This window comes from Gracilinanus agilis, chromosome 6 (genome assembly GCF_016433145.1).
Source record: "Gracilinanus agilis isolate LMUSP501 chromosome 6, AgileGrace, whole genome shotgun sequence".
Classification (NCBI taxonomy): Eukaryota; Metazoa; Chordata; class Mammalia; order Didelphimorphia; family Didelphidae; genus Gracilinanus; species Gracilinanus agilis.
Genome location: NC_058135.1, coordinates 166,642,311 through 166,661,949, shown reverse-complemented (window position 1 = coordinate 166,661,949; position 19,639 = coordinate 166,642,311). Strand labels below are relative to the sequence as shown.

General features: G+C 32.7%; 1 protein-coding gene across 1 annotated transcript in view; it reads right to left on the bottom strand.

Moving 5' to 3' along the window:
• Positions 1 to 19,639, bottom strand: part of FRYL (FRY like transcription coactivator) — a 163,030-nt gene that overhangs the window by 140,285 nt on the left and 3,106 nt on the right. The window contains exons 2-6 of the mRNA XM_044680887.1: positions 14,670 to 14,723; positions 8,928 to 9,067; positions 7,984 to 8,080; positions 2,513 to 2,592; positions 1,930 to 2,010 (exon numbers count right to left, since the gene is read on the bottom strand). Coding sequence (XP_044536822.1) covers positions 1,930 to 2,010; positions 2,513 to 2,592; positions 7,984 to 8,080; positions 8,928 to 9,067; positions 14,670 to 14,723 — 452 coding nt within the window. The remainder of the gene's footprint in view (positions 1 to 1,929; positions 2,011 to 2,512; positions 2,593 to 7,983; positions 8,081 to 8,927; positions 9,068 to 14,669; positions 14,724 to 19,639) is intronic.

Below are 19,639 nucleotides of genomic sequence, written 5' to 3'. Positions count from 1 at the left end.
ATAGGTTTTGAGTGAAAATATAAGTATAACCCAGTGAAATTGCTTGTCAAATTCAGGAAGAAGGAAAGAAGAGAGAAAACAAGAATCATGTAACAATGGGGAAAAAAATTAAAAATAAAACAAGTTATCCACACTAAGGAATTTGTGTGTGTGGGAAAACTTTCTACTTTATAGTCTTAGATAGATATAAAGGGCATTGAGAGGTTCAGTGATTTGACTATGGTAAAGTGTTAGGTATCTATTCCCAATATAAGGAAGTTAATATGTGTCAAAGGCAGGGCTTGAACCCATATTTTCTTAATGCTATCTTATGAATAAATATTAAGTGACTGATTTTATATCATATAATGAAAGAATCATTTTCTGAAGCTAGAATCTTAGTGTACTAAGAATATAAAACAAACCACTAATATATAGTGTTGACTTATTGACTAACAGAATTTTGAATTTGCCATTCACTATATCAGAGAATAACTAGTACTGACTAAAAGTCAAATAATATAAGGAAGATATTACAAGTAAATTATTTTGTTATGCCTTCCAAAGAAGACACATAGCAGACTAGCTATAAACCTTCGATACTTTTCTTTGTACTTCAACAATTAATAAATGTTTTTCTAATGGATCTAAGTAACTAATCCAATTGAAAAATTGTCAGAGGAAATAATATCTGGTTAATTTACATGACATCAAATGACATGTACTTTCTAAAAGTCACCTCATTTCTCAGGGTAAAAGAACACATTCTTTTATTAATGTAAGCTGACATGAAGATATTTTAAATCTTTACTAGACAGAAGACAGGAAACAAACCCAACATTTTTGGAGCTGGGCAGGCAATTTCACTAGTGTATGGAACTCCACATAAAGACAACTTGTTCTAACAACAAATATGGGCACATATTCTCATATAATTTTATGCAGTTTTCTGAGGAAAGACAAAGTTAAGTAACGTGCATAGTAACAGCCAGATTGATAAGCCAGCACTGATTAACTTATGAGTCTATAGTATATAAAGAGCAGGATTGAATTCAGATCTTCCTGACTTCCAGGCTGACTGTCACCATTTTTTCACATTATCTCTCACAACAATCAGACTTCAACGATCATTTCTATTTATGCTGAGATTCTGTTAAAAACAGGCTTACCACATAAAAAGTAGGTCCTTAAGGTAGACAATAGTCTTACAATTCTGTTGTGATATAAAAATTATATCACAAATGAGACGTATATGTCACTGGTAGCTGCAAAAAATATTAATTAGCTATGTATTTTAAGAATAATTTTGTTTAGATTCTTCAAAACCTTATGGGGATTATTTGAAATTGCCAGATCTTTTAAAAAACAAAAACTAGTCCAAGGAAGTTTAGGTTGACGTCTTCTTTTTCTCTCCATCAATTTCCCTATGATTCATTTACTAACCATGGACTTGCCTCAAAACAGAATCTTTAATATATATGCCTATTTTTGCTTTCCTGGGGACAGATACTGGCATTACCCAAAACAAAAAGACAAAGGTAATTAGAAATTTATTCTGTATGGGTAATATTTACACATAATTTAATGAATGGAAAGGTCAGGTAACAAAAAGGACAGACTGCATACTGATTTACTGTACTATGGAAAAACTCAAAGAGGATCTACGTGACATAATTATTAATATTTACTGAAGGGGAGCAGCTGGGTAGCTCAGTGGAGTGAGAGTCAGGCCTAGAGACAGGAGGTCCTAGGTTCAAACCCGGTCTCAGCCACTTCCCAGCTGTGTGACCCTGGGCAAGTCACTTGACCCCCATTGCCCACCCTTACCACTCTTCCACCTATGAGACAATACACCGAAGTACAAGGGTTAAAAAAAAAAATATTTAGTGAAAAGAGCAAAAAAATTCTAAAAACTGAATGAAGACAAAATCAAAGTGATAAAAAACTTACTTTGATTGAGCAAGAACCCCTATGACTTCTGCATATAAATCTGCAATAATATGCACATTCCCAGTATTGGTTCCTGAATACCTAAAATAATTGAACATATAAAAAATAATAAAAATATGCATTATATAATTTTACTTACATATAGCACAATTTCTCCCTAATTCCTTCTATTTTGAAAACTCAACTAAAGTAGTAAAATATTAAGAAGCAACTTTTAAAAAATATTTTTCCTTGGATTAATAATAAAGAATATTTTAAATTTGTCATTTTAAAAACTGAACCCCAAATCAATTTCAAATTCTCTTCCAGGATGGTAGTAAGAGTAAAACTTGATAAGATACCCTAAACTAAAGATTAGAATAAAAATATGTATTATTTTTTATCTCTACAAATTAGTTTTGAAATAAGTCTCTTTTCTTTTGAGGTATCTTTCCCTTTTGTTGTAAATTCTTTATAAAATATTTTCTGTAAATGTTGCGTGTTCAACAAGTTTTTTGGACCAAAACTTAAATCTCTAAAACAAAGATTCTAATATACAAATACTGTCTGAACTCAGAATACAAGAGATGAACATTTGACTTACCCTTCCTTGTGTTTAAAGTGCTTAAAAGCCAAGTTTAAAACTTCATGAACTAAGGGATCTGGAACTGGATGAACAGGAATCTAGAGTGAAGAAAGCATCAAATTCAGTAAACAAAATAGCCTAATAATTTATTCATTGGATTATTTCTAATATTTTTATGACAATTTAACTGAAATCTTCCATTAGAACCTATACCATGTACTTGATGATTGATTTGTGCATTATTTTTTATTCATAATGGTCTGATTGATTTAACTGAAGCCAGAGTTCTTCAAAAGCATAAAAAAAAAAACACACACCCAAGTGCTATGCATTTAAATACTATCAATAGGAAAGCTAAAAAAAAAAAACCAACTTATTTCAATGTCACTCAAATAAGAAATATTTGATATTTATTTCATATAGATATAGTGATAGAGTCTATTTAGGCTAGTATTTAACTACAATATAACCCAAAGAGCCTAGTTGTAAGATAGATCCCTGTGGTCCTTCCTAATGTTAGTTTACATAGAATCAATCAGGATTTATCAAGTGCTTACAAAGCAGGAGAGTTGCCAAAGGGATAATTAAGGTTAGAGTTGAATGAAACAATATTTACTTCTAAAAGCCACTCCCCAAGGCTATGTAGCATAATGAATGAAGTGCTGGAAATAGATGCAAAAATGCCTCATCCTGACTCTTCTACTTACTCCTTATGTGACTAAGGGGAAATCACTTAGATTCGCTAATCCTGCATCTGCTTCTGTGAAAGAGAAATAATTATACTGGAAGTACTTACACCTCTCAGAATTGTCATGAGTATAAAAAGATATTATTGTGTGTAAAGTACTGAGCAATCTCTCATGACATATTATAAATGTCAGCTTATCCATATTTTAATCCATTTATATTTATTTCAAGTATTTGCACTTCTGGTAGTGATTTTCCTAAATTCACTGAATGATAATTGAAAGTACTACTTTTACTAATTCATCCTAAGCCTACCTTTGAACAAATTTCCCCTTATTCTGATGCTATGGAATTTTGGTAACAAGTTCCCTTTATGACATGATTTGATACATTTGGAATCTCATCTACTTCAGCCTTCATGTTTCCAAACTAAAGAATCTCAATGATCTTTCTGATTATTTAAATGACCATTTTCTGAACATTCTCTAGATATGATGGTACCTTTCTTGAGGTAAAGCAACCAAAAACTTCACAGAGTATGGATGCATTCCAATTTTATAGAAGTGTTAAGCACATATATTCTGTTTTGCTTCTAATACACTTCTTCGTGTTGTTCATCATTTTTTATTGTGGCTATTTCAACAGAACACTGGGAACAATCTACAATGACTCCTACTTCTCATGCCCGGCTTCTAAATGACAGCTCTGAGTCTTTTATTTTAGAGTTTGGATTAATACTATATAAATGTATTAACCTTATCCTTAACAGATAATGAATTATATCTGCAAATCACTTTTCTTTCTTACTTTTCTATCTATTTGCAAAGACTCATGAAGTTTTCTGGAGTCTCTCCCCATCATGTTGACTTTTAATTATCCAGAAGCTTTAAATGCAATCAGTAGACTTAATAACAGACTTATTTTACAATGTGCAAACCTCCCTCTAGTCTTTTGTAAAGATATTTTTAAAAAAACATTCATAGCATGGATCTCTGAAGAATTGGTTCATTTATGGGGAAAAGTATCCTTTGTCCTTAACTTTTGTTTCTTGTCTTTAAGGTCATGCAACCTAGTCAAAGGCTTAAAGTCTAACTTGGTTATACTCACCTGTTCCTTTTTATCCATAAACCTAACATCTTTCCCCTAAACTAAGAGCTCTTGGCATGTACAACATGCTGCTGCTTCAGGAGCCACTGCCTCTTACAGGAGTCAGTAAAAGGTGGATTATCAGTGGTCAGAGATGTTATAGATAGAATAATTTAGATATAAGTTTGATTAGACGATCTCTAAGGTTCAAATTTGAAATTCTGTTCAAGTTATAAGGATCAAATGAGCTATGCATGAAAGAGTATTTTATAAACCATATAGCCATAAATCTATCATTGAGTAGTTCTTCTTGGAATAGATGAGGAGCAGAGGCTGAATCATCTCCTTTTGAGTTTCTAGAATATTAATCCTAGGAACCCGTACTTTAAAAGGCAGTGATCTACAGGACTTCACTAAAATCCTACTCTGATATAACAATGTTATGGGGAGGTGATCCTGTGTCCATAAAAACTACATTGGCAAAATGTAAACTGGCAGGCACTGCACAAAACTAAAAAGCTTCCAAAAAGATAGAAGATGTGTCTGTTAGGCTTCTTGTCTGAGGAGTAGCTTAGCTAGGCATTGGTGGGGTGTGGAGGGTGGGGAGAGAGCAGTCATAGGGAACATGAAGGATAAAACTGACCCCTCAAAATCTGTGACAAATTTTACATTTGACTCACTCATTCTAAAAATGCAGCATTTTATTTCAAACAATGCGATCAAGTGAATCTACTAAAAGGATAGGTCATACACCTTACTGATACTTTACTGAATCAACCACATAGATCTATCTTTTCCTCCCTCCCTCTTCCAATATCAGAGGGAAATAGCAATGGAGAGGACCTGTAAAGGCTTCAAGAAGAAGATGAGATTTGAGATGAGTCATGAAGGATGCCAGGGAAACCAGGGATGGAAATGAGGGAAAAGAATACTCCAGTGACAAGAAACAGACAAGACAAATGTAGAGACAGGAAATTGGGTGTCAGATTTAAGCAACTGCAAATAACCAGGTATGGTTGAAACACAGAGTGTATAAGTATTAAGAAGACTGGAAAGGTAGTGCCAAATAGAGGACTTTACATTTGATCTTAGAGGTAACAGGCAGTCACTGTAGCATTAAGCAGCATGGTGAGACAGTCACATTTATACCTTAGAAATACCACCATGGAAGCTGAATATAGGGTAAACTGAATAAGGAAAGTCTTGAGAAAGAGAAGACATTTGAAAAGAATATTACAATAGACCAAATGAGAGTTTAAGAGAGCTTAAAATAGGGATATAACCATCTGACTACAGAGAAGAGAACCTATAACAAGATATGTTGTAAAATTAGAAACAATAAGATTTGGCAATAGAATGGGTGTTTCAAACCAAGGAGAATAGTTAAAGAACATTTACTATAACCCCTCATTTTAAAAAACATGGGAAATCAGGGCAAGAGAGATAAGTGATTCATGCAAGGTCATAAACAACAATATCACTCACTGAAAAATTTCCAATAGCAAAAATAAAATTAGGACAGAGGCCAAACTCATCCACAGATTGGAGGTTTTTCATCTATAGAATAGACTCCAAAAAGTTGAAAGATCATGATGATCATAGAGATAATTCTCTCATGCTTTAATTTACAAGCTATCCTAATTACATTTCAAATATCACAGCAATACTTTTCTATGGATATTTAATTATGTCCCACTATGATTACCCAGTTTATTTTTCTACCATATTTTATAAAGTCTTTTAGAACTTACATTATATTCCTAAAGGTTATACTCTTTTGAACATCATCTTCTTCATAAGAAATGAATTGTCATGATTTTTAAATCTGGCTATACAATAAGCTTCCATATATAGTGATAGTATTGAATTTAAATAAAAATTAAGTAGGAGTATTTATAATTATTCTATGACACTATCCCTCTTGGTTAAATCAAAATCAAATTTTTTCTGATTTCACTTTGGCATATCTTTTTTTTTTTAAAAGCTAGATCAAGTTTACGCATTTCTCTTAATCACTTAAAACTTTTAATCATACTGAAGGACATTATATTACTAAAATACAACTTTTCCAAAAACTTTATTTACTTTTTAGTTTTATTCAGTTTTGCTAGCTCTAGTAGTTAATAAAGAACATAAATATTTCCTTTAATCATTTAAAATCCCAAATGGACAGATTTTTCCCAGTGAGTGGTTTCTAGTGTCAGATAAAAGTGTTATTGAGAAGAGAATACACAGAGCTGTATCTATTCATATGATTACCAAAAACCAGAAACCATAAAAGGAGCAAGTGAAACCATATATCATATATCATCTATATTCTACTCCCTACCTCCTGATTCTCCATAAATTTCAAACCTTTGGGTATACATTGCATGACACCTTAGGTAGGATAGTGGAGTTCTAAGAGCTGGATGATACTTTGAAGTATTATATATTCTGATATTTAGCTCTAGCAAAGCTAGCTATATTTATAGTATTGATATTAAAAGGTTACAAATTTGGAAGCCAGGGTAAAAGAGAACAATGTTAGCATGTGAATCAATTGTCAGGCATGTTGGAAAATTAGTAACAGAGCTGTTGAGAACAGACTAAATGCTTGGGTTTTTACCTATTTTTTCCTGGTAAGAACTCAATGGTTGTTATTTGACCAAAATAATGTAAAAGACATTAAAATAGCCTACTTTTTGGGGCACAAGAGACTAGGGAATCATTTCCCATGAGCATCAATGAACAGAACCATTCTTACCTAATATCCTAGGGTACCACATATCACAGATCTCTAATTAGTCCTAGTATCTTGGAAGTCCAGATGAACCAGGTGAAAAAGGTCCAAGCTCAAACTGGTACTAGGACCCTTATGAAAAAATTTTATTTTGATTCCTAATAGCTCTTACAAAAATTCCTTTTTAAGTTTAGTAATGTAAATATTCCCTTTAAAATTTAGCAATGGAATTTTGATCATAAAAGAATTCTGAAGAATGTAATTAACAACTAACTGTGGCTTGATGATATGTTTTAGTCATCTTGGGAAATATACAGTTATACCTGATATCTTTTCTTCTATATACCTTTATCTTTTACATATACTGTTTATTGCCATACTTGTTACTATTTAAGTAATGTAAACATTTTGTGTATTTAAAATTAAGATCATTTGTGTTTATAACTATTAAACTGTTCTTTGAATGGCAACTCCTTCAAAAACATCATTAAAAAAAACAGATTTCAATATTGGCAATATACCACAAAAAGTAAACTGAATCATAGATCGTTAAATCATTTTATATTTCATTACTAAACTTTCAATAGATATATTTTAATGCCATTTAAAAAAATCCATAGATGTATTGTATGGAAGAGTATTAGGAAGTTGAAGTAAAAAGGACATCTGGAAGTATAGGGTTGAGGTAAAAAAGAAAAGGAAAAAGTATATAGATGGCATATTATACTTAGATCTCAGATAGTGAATATATGTTCTTTCAGCCTACATTAGTTGATGAGATTTTATTCTAAAAGTGACAATACATAGGAAAAAAAGAGAATGATAAGACAAGGAATAGAGGATTTCTAAACTTCAAACAAGTAAAAAGATAACATATTAACAGGCAAAATATAAGAGGTTAGATTTTTATATATAAAACTCCAAATATGGAATTAAAACATAAAGAGATTTTATTGCAAAAATTTAAACAAGAGTTTAAAAAATGAAAGCTTACCTGTTTCAGAACTTCTACTAAAACTAAACAAAAAATGAAATCTACAGCTAAATCCCTCCTTTCAAGTAGGTAATCTCTTTCACGTTGCTGTTCATCCCTAAAACAATAATTCAGAATTAATATAAAATTGCAAATAAATGAAATAATTTTTAGTTCTATTTAAATATTACATCAGAGTGATCACATTTGGGAAGTTTAACAGAGTGCTACCATATATGATCCATAAATATGCCCCAGTTGTTCGAACTTTAATCTTCAGCAGTACCTAGAGTGTACAGTAGGAAAGTTCTATCATGCCCCTTTAAATGGAGCATTGCAATTAATTAGATTCAGGTTCCCAGGTGTCTCTGGGAATTTGAGCACCAACATCCCTCAAAGTGGCAAAACAAATCAACTTCTTTATAACAAATGTACAAGAGACTTCTCAGCCAATATTACTTTTTTTTTTTTAGTTGTTTGTTTTTTAAACCCTTACCTTCTGTCTTGGAGTCGATAATGCGTATTGGCTCCAAGGCAGAAGAGTGTAAGGGCTAGGCAATGGGGGGTCAAGTGACTTGTCCAGGGTCACACAGCTGGGAAGTGTCTGAGGTCAGATTTGAACCTAGGACCTCCCGTCTTTAGGCCTGGCTCTCAATCCACTGAGCTACCCAGCTGCCTCTCAGCCAATATTACTTATGAAGAGTAAGCTTATTCTTAAGAATAAGTAGCATGGGGGGCAGCTGGGTAGCTCAGTGGATTGAGAGCCAGGCCTAGAGATGGGAGGTCCTAGGTTCAAGTCCGGCCTCAGACACTTCCCAGCTGTGTGACCCTGGGTAGGTCACTTGACTCCCATTGCCCACCCTTACCACTCTTCCACCTAGGAGCCAATATACAGAAGTTAAGAGTTTTTTAAAAAAAAAAGAATAAGTAGCATGGATCTGATAGACACAAAAAATAAAACTTACCCCTTAGATTTTGTGCTGGACCGAGGCCTATATTCATATGATTCATCTTCAGTTCCATTTTGGCGTTTATACCAATCAAACAAGGTGCGAAGTAAGGATGGGAGACAGTGCTCTGCTACTGAGCTCATAGAGCTTATCAACTAGAAAGGCAAAATATTTACTATTAAGGGTAAAAAAAAAAAACAATATGAAAAGCTCTACTTTGGTTCATTAAATTGCCTACAGTCCCTCTCCTCTCTAATCAATTCCCACACAACTATCAAACTGCTATTCCTTTTCAATTTCTAAAAATAAATTTGTTATTTTTTAAATTTCTTTTTAACATTCCTTTAAAAAAATGTTTGAGTTCCAAATTCTTTCTCTACTGCCTGTCCCTCTGCCACCCTTTGAGAAAGCAAGAAATATACTATCCATACACATGAAATCATGCAAAACACATTTCCAAATTAGTTATGTTGCAAGAAAGAAAAAGCAAGAAAAATAAAGTGAAAACATCATACTTCCATCTCCATCAGTTCTCTCCCTAGATGTGGATAACATTTTCATCCTAAGTTCTTTGGAACTGTCCTAGTTCATTGCATTGATCAGAAAAATTAAGTCACAGTTGACCATCATATGTAATAAATAAAAGATGAAATGACTGAAGAAACAAAGTTCAATACATGTCAACTACCGAACAAATCAGAACCAGGCCCCTTCTTCAGCTTAACAGTGGATTCCCAATACAAGGGGAGACAGACTTTTATACATGAAAAACAATTGAATAAGGCCAATTACTTAAAAGGAAACAATAGAACTGGAGGAAAGATTTCTAAACTTCGAGGGGGAGAGTGAACAGGCACAATTTCCTGAATTCAGAAAGAGTGCCCCACTCCTCCCATAGTTACCTATAAATAATCAAAGGAAAAGTTTTTAGATGAGACATTTGAGTTGCTTGAGATGTACAATTATGAGAAAAACCTTTACATCAATTTTTGGATCTGACAGTTTCTGGTAAACATAACTTGGGGTCCTTGGTTGAGGGTCTCTAAACAGGAGGTACAGATAGTCCAGTTTCCCAGTCATGAAGGCTTAGAAACAAACAATGCAATAAGGTTTTCTCCCAATTCCCACAATTCCAAGACTGAATTTGGACTAGACCCATCACTGAATAGAATGGGAACTGAACTAGCTTCAGAATTGAGCCAAAAGATGAAGTGAGTATAGTTCACTCAATTCCTACAATTAACCATTTGCTGAATTAATCTCTTTAATTTCTCACAAATACAATATTGATGATACCATGTATAATGTTCTTCTTACTTCACTTTTTATCAGGTCAAATAAGTCTTTCTAGGTTTTTCTGAAACCTAGGTATCATTTCTTATAGCACAACAGAATTCCACCACAATCATATACTACAACAACTTATTCAACCATTCCCCAACTGACAGGCATCTCAATTGACAATTCTTCATCATCACCAAAAGAGCTGCTTTAAATATATTTACATATGTAATTCTTTTTCCTTTTTCTTTGATTTCTAGATCAAAAAGTGTGCAGTTTTATAGTCCTTTGGGCATAGTTACAAACTGTTCTCCACAATGGTTGGACCAATTCACAACTCAACCAACAATGCATTATGGAAAGACTGACAGTTTTATGAATTTGATTCAGTCCTCCATGTATTTGAGAAATGATGCCTTTATCAGAAAAAACTTCTGCACAAATTTTTCCCCCCAGAGAGGGTGTAGGCAAGATGACTGGACTGAAGTAAGAATTCCCTGAGCTTTCCCAAATTCACTACCAAAAAACTAGTAACCTCATATCCAATTCTGGAGTAGAAGAACCAACAAAGGGACTGGATGAAATAATTTCTACTCAAGACAACTTAGAATATTGGCAAGAATGATGTCTTACTTGGGTAACAGGGAAATACAGTCCAGTACAGGCATCTTTCAGGAAAGCCAGGAGTAGGCCTTGCACATTCTCTACTGAGTTGCAGACCCACAGGAAGCTGTTCCCATACTTCCCTGAGAAAAAATTTTGGGACAACACTCCCTCCACCCCAGGAGCAGACCTCAAATTTAGCATAAAGCTAAGTCATGAAATGGGGTGGAAAAAATGAGGGGAAAAAAAAAAGGACTTAACTATAGAGAAATACTAGAGTGTCTGGGAATATCAAAACACAATCAAAAGAGAACAAATCTGTCAAAATAGCTACATGTGAATCCTTAAAGAAATATATGAAATGGTGTCAGGCCCAGAAAGAAGTCTGGAGAAGCTCAAAAAGGATTTTTAAAATCAAGTAAGAAAGATTTAAGAAAAAAATGAGAAAAAAGAATCATGTAAGAAAAATAGAGTTAACAGCTCAGTAAAGGAAGCACAAAAAAAAATGGAAAAAACAGAAATTCACTAAAGAAGACAATTCCTTAAAAGTAGAATTGGTAAGGAATGTCCATCAATAGGGGAAAGGCTGAATAAATTGTGGTTATCAGTGATTCCCAAAGTGGGTGCTACAGCGATCCAGGTGGGTGGTGATGGCCACAGGTACATTTATCTTTCCTATTAATTGCTATTAAAATTTTTAAAAATTAATTTCCAGGGGTGCTAAGTAATATTTTTTCTGGCAAGGAGGAGGTAGGCCAAAAAAATCTGGGAACCACTGTGGTATATGATCATAATGGAATCTCATTCTGCCATAAGAAATGATCAGTATTATTTTGGAAAAATTTGGAAAGATTTACATGAATTGAATCATGTAATCAGAATCAGAAAAACATTGTACATGGTAAAAACAACATTATTTGATGAATGACTGTGAATGGCCTACTCATCAATATAGTGATCTAAAGACAAACCCAAAGACTCATGATGAAAAATGCCATCTGCCCTCCAAGAAAAAACTGATGGGAGTCTGAATGCAAATAAAAATATACTACATTTCACTTTTCTTCTTCTTGTCTGAAAAGGTTGGATCATTGAATTTATCTACTAAATGCTAAAATATTATACTCATATATGATGGTGCACTGTGTACTTAATCTATTCCACTCTATTTTTTAGCCAGTACTAGACTGTTTTTAAGATAACTGATTTGGAATTTGAAATCTGGTACTTTCAGGCTGCCTTCATATTTTTAAAAACTGATTCTCATTATTCTTGACCTTTTTTCTTTCAAATGAATTGTTATTTTTCTCTAGCTTTATAAAAAATTTTTTTTGGTATTCTGGTTGGTATGGTTTGGAAAAAGTAAATTGATTTAGGTAGAATTGTTACTTTTTTTTTATACTTGCTTGGTTTATCCATGAGTAATTAATATTTCTCTAACTACTTACATCTCATGCTACTATTCCTAACACACAAACCTCACCACTGGCTTACTATTATTGACTACTTGGCATTCAAAGCCTTTCACAATCTTGCTCTGATCTATTTTTTCATTACACATTCCTCTCCAAATTAGCCTATTTGTCTTTCATCATCTGTGCCTTCATACAGGCTTTTTATCACTCACTCCTGAATACAATTCCTTCTCATTTGACTTCTCAGAATCTCTAGCTTCCTTCAAAGTTCACCTTTAAACACCACCATCTACATGAAACCTTTCTGATTTTTTCTGATGCTATTCCTTCTCCCATTGCCTTACAAATATTTTGTACACATGTACATGCTGTTTCCTATGACAGACCATAATCTTGACATTAAGAAATGTCTTTTTTTCCCTTAGTCTCAGTATTAAGTATAGTTCCTGCAGTAGCTTAACAAATACTTATGGATTGATCACGTGTCCCCTAAGTCCTTTCTTTTACAAGTTAAAACAGGTCTAGTTTCTTCAACTGATCCTTTTATGGAATGATCTCATTATCTGTGATATCCTCTTGATTCCCCCACCAGATTATGAACATTATTCTTAAAATATAGAGTACAGAACAAAATACAGTATTCCAGGTACAATTTGACCAAGACAGACAACACCTGGCAAGCCTCCCCAATCTTAGGAATAATGATAGCTATACTAATACAGTCTAAAACTACATTAGCAATAGGCAGTTATAACACAGTAATGACAGATAGATGTGGCCAAAATCTTCCAGTATTTAACCATACACAGCCAAATTTTACTTAAGATTTGTTGTTTTTTTTAAACCCTTATCTTCCATCTTAAAATCAAAAGAAGTGGTAAGGGCTAGGCAAAGAGGGTTAAGTGACTTGCCCAGGATCACAACCCTAGGAAGTATATAAGGCCAGATTTGAAACCAGGATTTCCCATCTTTAGGCCTGGCATTCAATCCACTGAGCCGTTTAGCTGCTCCCAGGATGTTTAGCCTAAATTTTTCCATGTCTCAGTTATAATTCACCTCAAAAGATTTAGCCCAAAATTCAAGCTTACTTTCTGTTCAAGCTTAGATTTCTGTTATTGAATTTTAGTTATCCCTTCAAATTTTATGTTTTCTATGAATCTGATAAGCATCTCATCTTCAACTCCTATATTTTACTTGAAATTTACTTGAAAAGAAAACTTGAGGCCCGGAATTAGTGTCTTGCTCAAGGTTATGGAGACAGTAAGCAAGGAGTGCTATGTGTGATTGCTTTGATTCTGAATCCAAAAGTTTACCATGACAAAATGCTCATTATCACAAATGTCTACCCTCATCTATAAAACTAATATTTTTACAGTGATATTGTAAGACTGTATCACAGAACACTATGATCTTGGAAAATGCAAATAACTATCAAAAGGGCAACAGAAAGAATGTGAGGCAGGTAACCAGATGACTTGAATAGGAGTGCTGACATAAAAAGAGTCATTTTAGAGCAGATATCACCAGAAAAAGATGTGGTCAGTCACAACGTGACTATGAGATATAATATACAAAGTAAAGGCATTAATTTATTTGGAGTTGAATTGTATTATGTATCAGGAGTGTTGAATTCAGCTATAGATTTAAACTGTAGTTATGTTTTGCTTAAAAAATATTGAAATTATTTTGCATTTCCTAAATCCATACTGAGAGTAAAGCAGATATCAAAAGTATACTGAGTAGAAGCAGAATACTAATCTAGTATTTTTAAAGAAGTTTAATAGTAAATGGAAAATTAAAAGTAGACTATTTAAAAAAAACAAGATAAGGAAATCACTGGAAAATTTTTGTACAACTATGCAGTGATGTTCACTGGAGAGAAGTAATTTGTGTCAAAAACTCAACACATTTTTAATGTTAAAAATAAGGAAATCTAAAGAAAAATAGATAGTATAGAAATGTTTATCTAGGTTTTTTTTCAAAAATGTATTTATTTATTTAGAATCTTTTTCAATGGTTACATGATTACTATTATTGTGGAAGGGATGATATGCAGTTCTGATTACTGACATTTAGTTAAACTACAAAAAAAAAAAAGAAATATTTAAAGGGTAGACTAAAGTTACTGAAAGGAGAGAGTGAGAACTAAATTCATACTATCTGAAAAAAGTCTACAAAGGCATGCTAAACACAATGTAATAACCACTCATTTATTCTGAACAGTAACAGGATTTGAAGAATCCATTTAAATTGAAATCAACATATAGTTCAAGAATTAGAAGCTCTAGCTATTACTAAAAACTAAGCCCTCTCTAGAATGAAATTTTGCAATTAAGAGTATATGAGAATTAATGCACATTTTAAATTAAGTGGAATTTGTTAAAAACTTAATTTAATTACACTATGTTAATTAGATAGCCTATCCTTGGTGAAATTGTCATTGCAAAAATCAATCTACCTGGTCAAACTGAAGATCTTCACCCCTTTGAAGAGATCTGGACAATAATTTTTCCTAAAATGTAAAGAGAAAAAAAAAAGTTAGTAAAAATATGTAATGACAAACTAAATGACAATTTCATGATATAGACAACTGTGACTTTATTTTTTATCAAGTTCCAAAGTAAAGTTTTCAGATACATTAATAAGATAAAGGAGGACATAGAAAATTCCTCTAAAGTAAACAGTCTAGTATAAAAAGTCTGAAGCCACAAATCCAAATAAGAAATATCAACTTTAAAAATGCAAAAATGGTCAACGAATACATTTGAATTCACAGTGTTAGACAATAATTCAATAGCAAAGAACAAGCAAGTTTGAAACCAGAAATGTCAAAAGGGAATTCTGCATTTAAGGTAATTTACAATACATTTAAAGTGTACCCAAACACTAATGCATTATTGGTGGAGTTGTGAATTGATTCAGTTATTCTGGAGAGTGATTTGGAACTATGCGCAAAACCTGTGCGAACCCTTTAATCCAGAAATACCACTACCAAGTCTGTAACCCAAAAGAGATTTCTTTTAAATAGGCAAAGGCCCCATTTGTACAAAAATATTTATAATAGCACATTTTGTGGTTGCAAAAAATTGGAAACTGGAGAAATGTCCATCAATTTAGGAATGGCTGAACAAGTTGAGGTATATGATTATAATGGAATATTATTACTATGCAATAAGAAATAATGAGGATTTTAGAAAAATCTGTAAAACCTATATGAACTGATAAAAAAAATGAAGTGATCAGAACCAGAAGAACACTGTACACAGTAACAGCAATATTATATGAAGAAGATTTATGAATGACTTTGCAATTTTTAGCAATACAGTGATCAAAGACAATCAGTCCTCAAGGACTCATGATGAAAAATACAATCTGTTTCCAGAGAAAGAACTGATGGAGTCTAGATGGAAACCAAGACATTCTAATATTTCACTTTATTTCTTCACTTTTGTTTGTTGCAAGGTCTCTTTCACAAAATTACTAATATGGAAAGATGTTTTTCATTATTACATATGCAAAATCTTTATTAGACTGCTTGCCTTCTCAAGGAGGGAGAAAGGCAAGGATGAGAATTTGTCTCAATTTTTTTAAAAAAAGGTCTAAAAATTGTTTTTTTAAATAATTGAGGGAAAAAATTAAGTGTTATTTTTAAAAAAAGAACGTATACCCCAAAGTAGGAGATCTATGATAATTAAAATCTTGGGAGTTCCCTATACTAACTGAAGTCATAGAGTCTCTAGTACTATACATATACTAAATTAAATTCCTATATTTTTTCTATCACCTAATGTTTCCTTCTCTCATATCTCCCAGAGAACCATTTGGCAAAGAATAAAAGAGTTGGAAGTTCAGCAAAACTAACCAAGACATTAAATAGGAATGTATGATTAAGCAAATAATTTATACTGCTCAACATCTAACTATAATGTCCAAGTAGGAAAAGAAGTGGGGAGAGGACACCTTTTTAGATCTTAATTGGGCTAATTATAATTTCTCAGTATTCCATTTAGATTATTATGTTGTTAATGTTATTTACATTTACATTGTTTTAATCATTATGGTTATTATTTTCCTGAATGTATTTATTATGCCTTACATCAGTTCATTTAAGTCTTATCATTATTTTCATATTAACTTTTTAGATGAAGAGTAACATATCATTGTCTATTGTAAGGCATTGATTCTCCTTTGAATTTTTTTTCCTTCAGCGATTTCATGTCATTTTAATCACTTGAATGATTTCTTCCAGGTAATTTTATAGTCCTTGTGAAATTGTGCTTTTCTAAGTTCATCTCTTGGGTATTTCATCATAGATATTATTTTTCTTATAGTATTCAGTATCTTCTGCTTATTCTTATCCTTAGCCTCAGCTGAGAATTTGGGATTCTTGACCAAGTCCTCCACGACAATCTTGGATGAGGTGGGTGAGTCCCTATTGGGAAATGATTTAGATTCTCAGGACTACTATTGCTGGCTTCTACCTCCCTGGTATGCCTGTGCTCAGATGTCCATGGACCAAATCAGAGCTCTGAAGTTAGCCATTCTGAGTGTCTTTCCTGGGGCTTCCTAGTTACTGCTCAAATATATATGGGAGAGTTGAGTTCTTTTTTATAATCATTCATGCTGCCACCTAAACTAGACATTATTTCCACAACAATTATTCCATTATATTAATGTGCCGATTAGTCAACAAATGTTTATTAAATGTTTAAATGTCAATCAGGCTTATGTCAAAGAGAAAGCTTGAATAATGTTTTGTTAGTAATTCATGTGCTACTATTAAGTGTTTGAATCAATAATTTCAGATCTTATGATAAGCCCATCCCTTCACAGTTTTGTAAAACTCTGAAGGGTATATTTTAAGTTTCTTGATATAACTGTTCTTTTCTCATTATATTAATCATGAGAACTTTCTGTTTCTCAAACGATCAAACTTTTGTTTTCATTGCTTTGGGACACTTGTGACCAAATAGATTGATATTTTGGGATTCTTCCTCTGCTCTTAAGAAATTATGTATGCACCTTTGATTCATTATACTGCTTTAACCATTTTGACTATTGCTACCACTTCCTAGTTAAGGAAGTCTAGAATTCCTGATACATTTTCGTTTTCTGAATTCCATTCTGTGTGTTTCATTTGTTGCCTTTAATTGAGAAATATTGTATTTAGGTTTTCTACCATATGTACTGATCAAATATTATGGCATGATCCCTCACCTATTGCGGGAGTTACATTCCAGAGACCCCCACGATAGGTGTAAATCCGCAAAGTAGCAAGAGTACACTGCATTTCCACTGTGTACAGTATGGTATATTCATCTGCAAAAAACCACAATATAGGGAAAACTCTGCAATACAGAATTAGATTTTTTTTAAACCCCACAATACAGTGAAGTTGCAATAAGTGAATTGTGATAAAGCAAGGGATGACTGTATTTTCCCACAGATTTTCAAGGGCTCTCTCCAGACATTTCTAGTTCTTAAGAATATTGATTGATCACTCCATCTTTCCTACTATAATTATTTTCTTTTATTTATTCTGATCTTTACAAACACAAATAATTCAAAATTTCCGTATTCAAAGTAGACCAGAAAAAGAGGATAATGTGAAACTATGAATCTCTATCACATAGTTTTTATTAAAAAGTATTACTTGACCGCCATGTTGCTTTCATAGCTATCCTGCTCATCTGTTTTGTTTTGTTTATTTCCATCTCCTTTCATCTAAACACTATTTAAGTGGGGGGCAACTGGGTAGCTCAATGGCCTAGAGCCAGGCCTAGAGATGGGAGGTCCTAGGTTCAAATCTGACCTCAGACACTTCCCAGCTGTGTGACCCTGGACAAGTCACTTGACCCCCATTGCCTACCCTTACCATTCTTCTACCTTGGAGCCAATAAACAGTATTGACTCCAAGACAGAAGGTAAGGGTTAAAAAAATTAAATTAAATTAAAAAATTTTTAAAGAAGCACAATTTAAGTGTTTCAATGACCTTCTTTTCTTCTTTTGTTTCTGGCAATACTATCACTAACTTTCCTCTCACTTCCAAAGAAAAAGAAAAACATACATTCCTTGTTAAAAAAAAATCAAGCATAGTCAAACAAAACAAATACATATATATATACATATATATGTATATATATATATATATGCCATATACAAAAGCATATTATATTCAACACCTTGAGATCATCATTTAACTCTCTGAGGAAACAGGTAGCATGCTTCATCACTGTTCTTAATTGTTTTAAAGCAGTGTTTCTTTATAATACTGTTGTTACTGTATTTAAACCTACATACAAGTCTTAAACCTTCATATAAGTCTTCCCTGGTTTCTCATTTTTTGTGGTACACTAATATACCATTATATTTATATACTATAATTTGTTCAGCCATTCTCCAATTTAGGTGCACTTCTTTTGTTTTCAATTCTTTGTTACAATATAAAAAACTGCTTTAAATATTTTTATATGATGGATCCTTTTCTTTTTTTTTGCCTATTACTTTTAAATATGACAATAGTCATAACATTTGTTGTTGTGTGCAATTCTTAAAATTTTTTTTATAGCTTTTATCAACTGTTGTGAGAGAATGCATTCTTTCATGACGGTTATAGCAAAGTCAGCTTTTCTGAATTAAAATGTTTTTGAATAGTTGGTCTGATTGCTGGATTCATGCTGTGGAAGTCACAAAGAACTTTCTAAAGTTCTTGTCTTAAGTATGCCCATTCTCCTTTTAAAATAACTTAAGACATGAGTTTTGTTTGTTTTCCTATCTGATTCATTTTTAGATAGAATTTCTAAAGTTATATGAAAGGCAAAGAATTTTCATGTCTTGAAGCTGGCCTTGGAGTCAGGATCTGGGATCAAATATCTCTTCTGACTTGGAGTTGAAAAGAAAGTGTTAACATGCACCTGTAGGGTTTGCTCATCCACAAAAGTTTCCAATACCAGTGAAATCACAGGCTCAGTTCTCTAGTCACTATTTGCGATTCAGTGAAAATTTAAAATAATCTTAGTTTCTAAGATTGCTTAGAAATAGAAAATTCTTCAATTTTTCATTACTCATAATTTAGTAACTCTTCTTATATCACTAAACCCAGACACATGATGAAGTTACTTCTTATAAATGACCCATTCTCAGTGATCTCCAAGTTATACAGCAATGCAATAATGAGTATGGGTCAACAGCATCATGAAGCTTCTGTTTCCAATTTTATTATAATATAGTACCAACAAACAATTCAAGTACTCATTTTTTCAGGCCATTTCATGTGCATTTGTGGTTTTTCTGCTTTTGTGGTCAATGCCATCTATGCTGAAACATTATCAGCAGGTACGATATTCACATTTCTTACTTGTTGTAGGGTGTTCTATTTCTTGTGGTAAGAAAGCATGAAGGCATTCCACTTGTTCTGCTTCCATGTC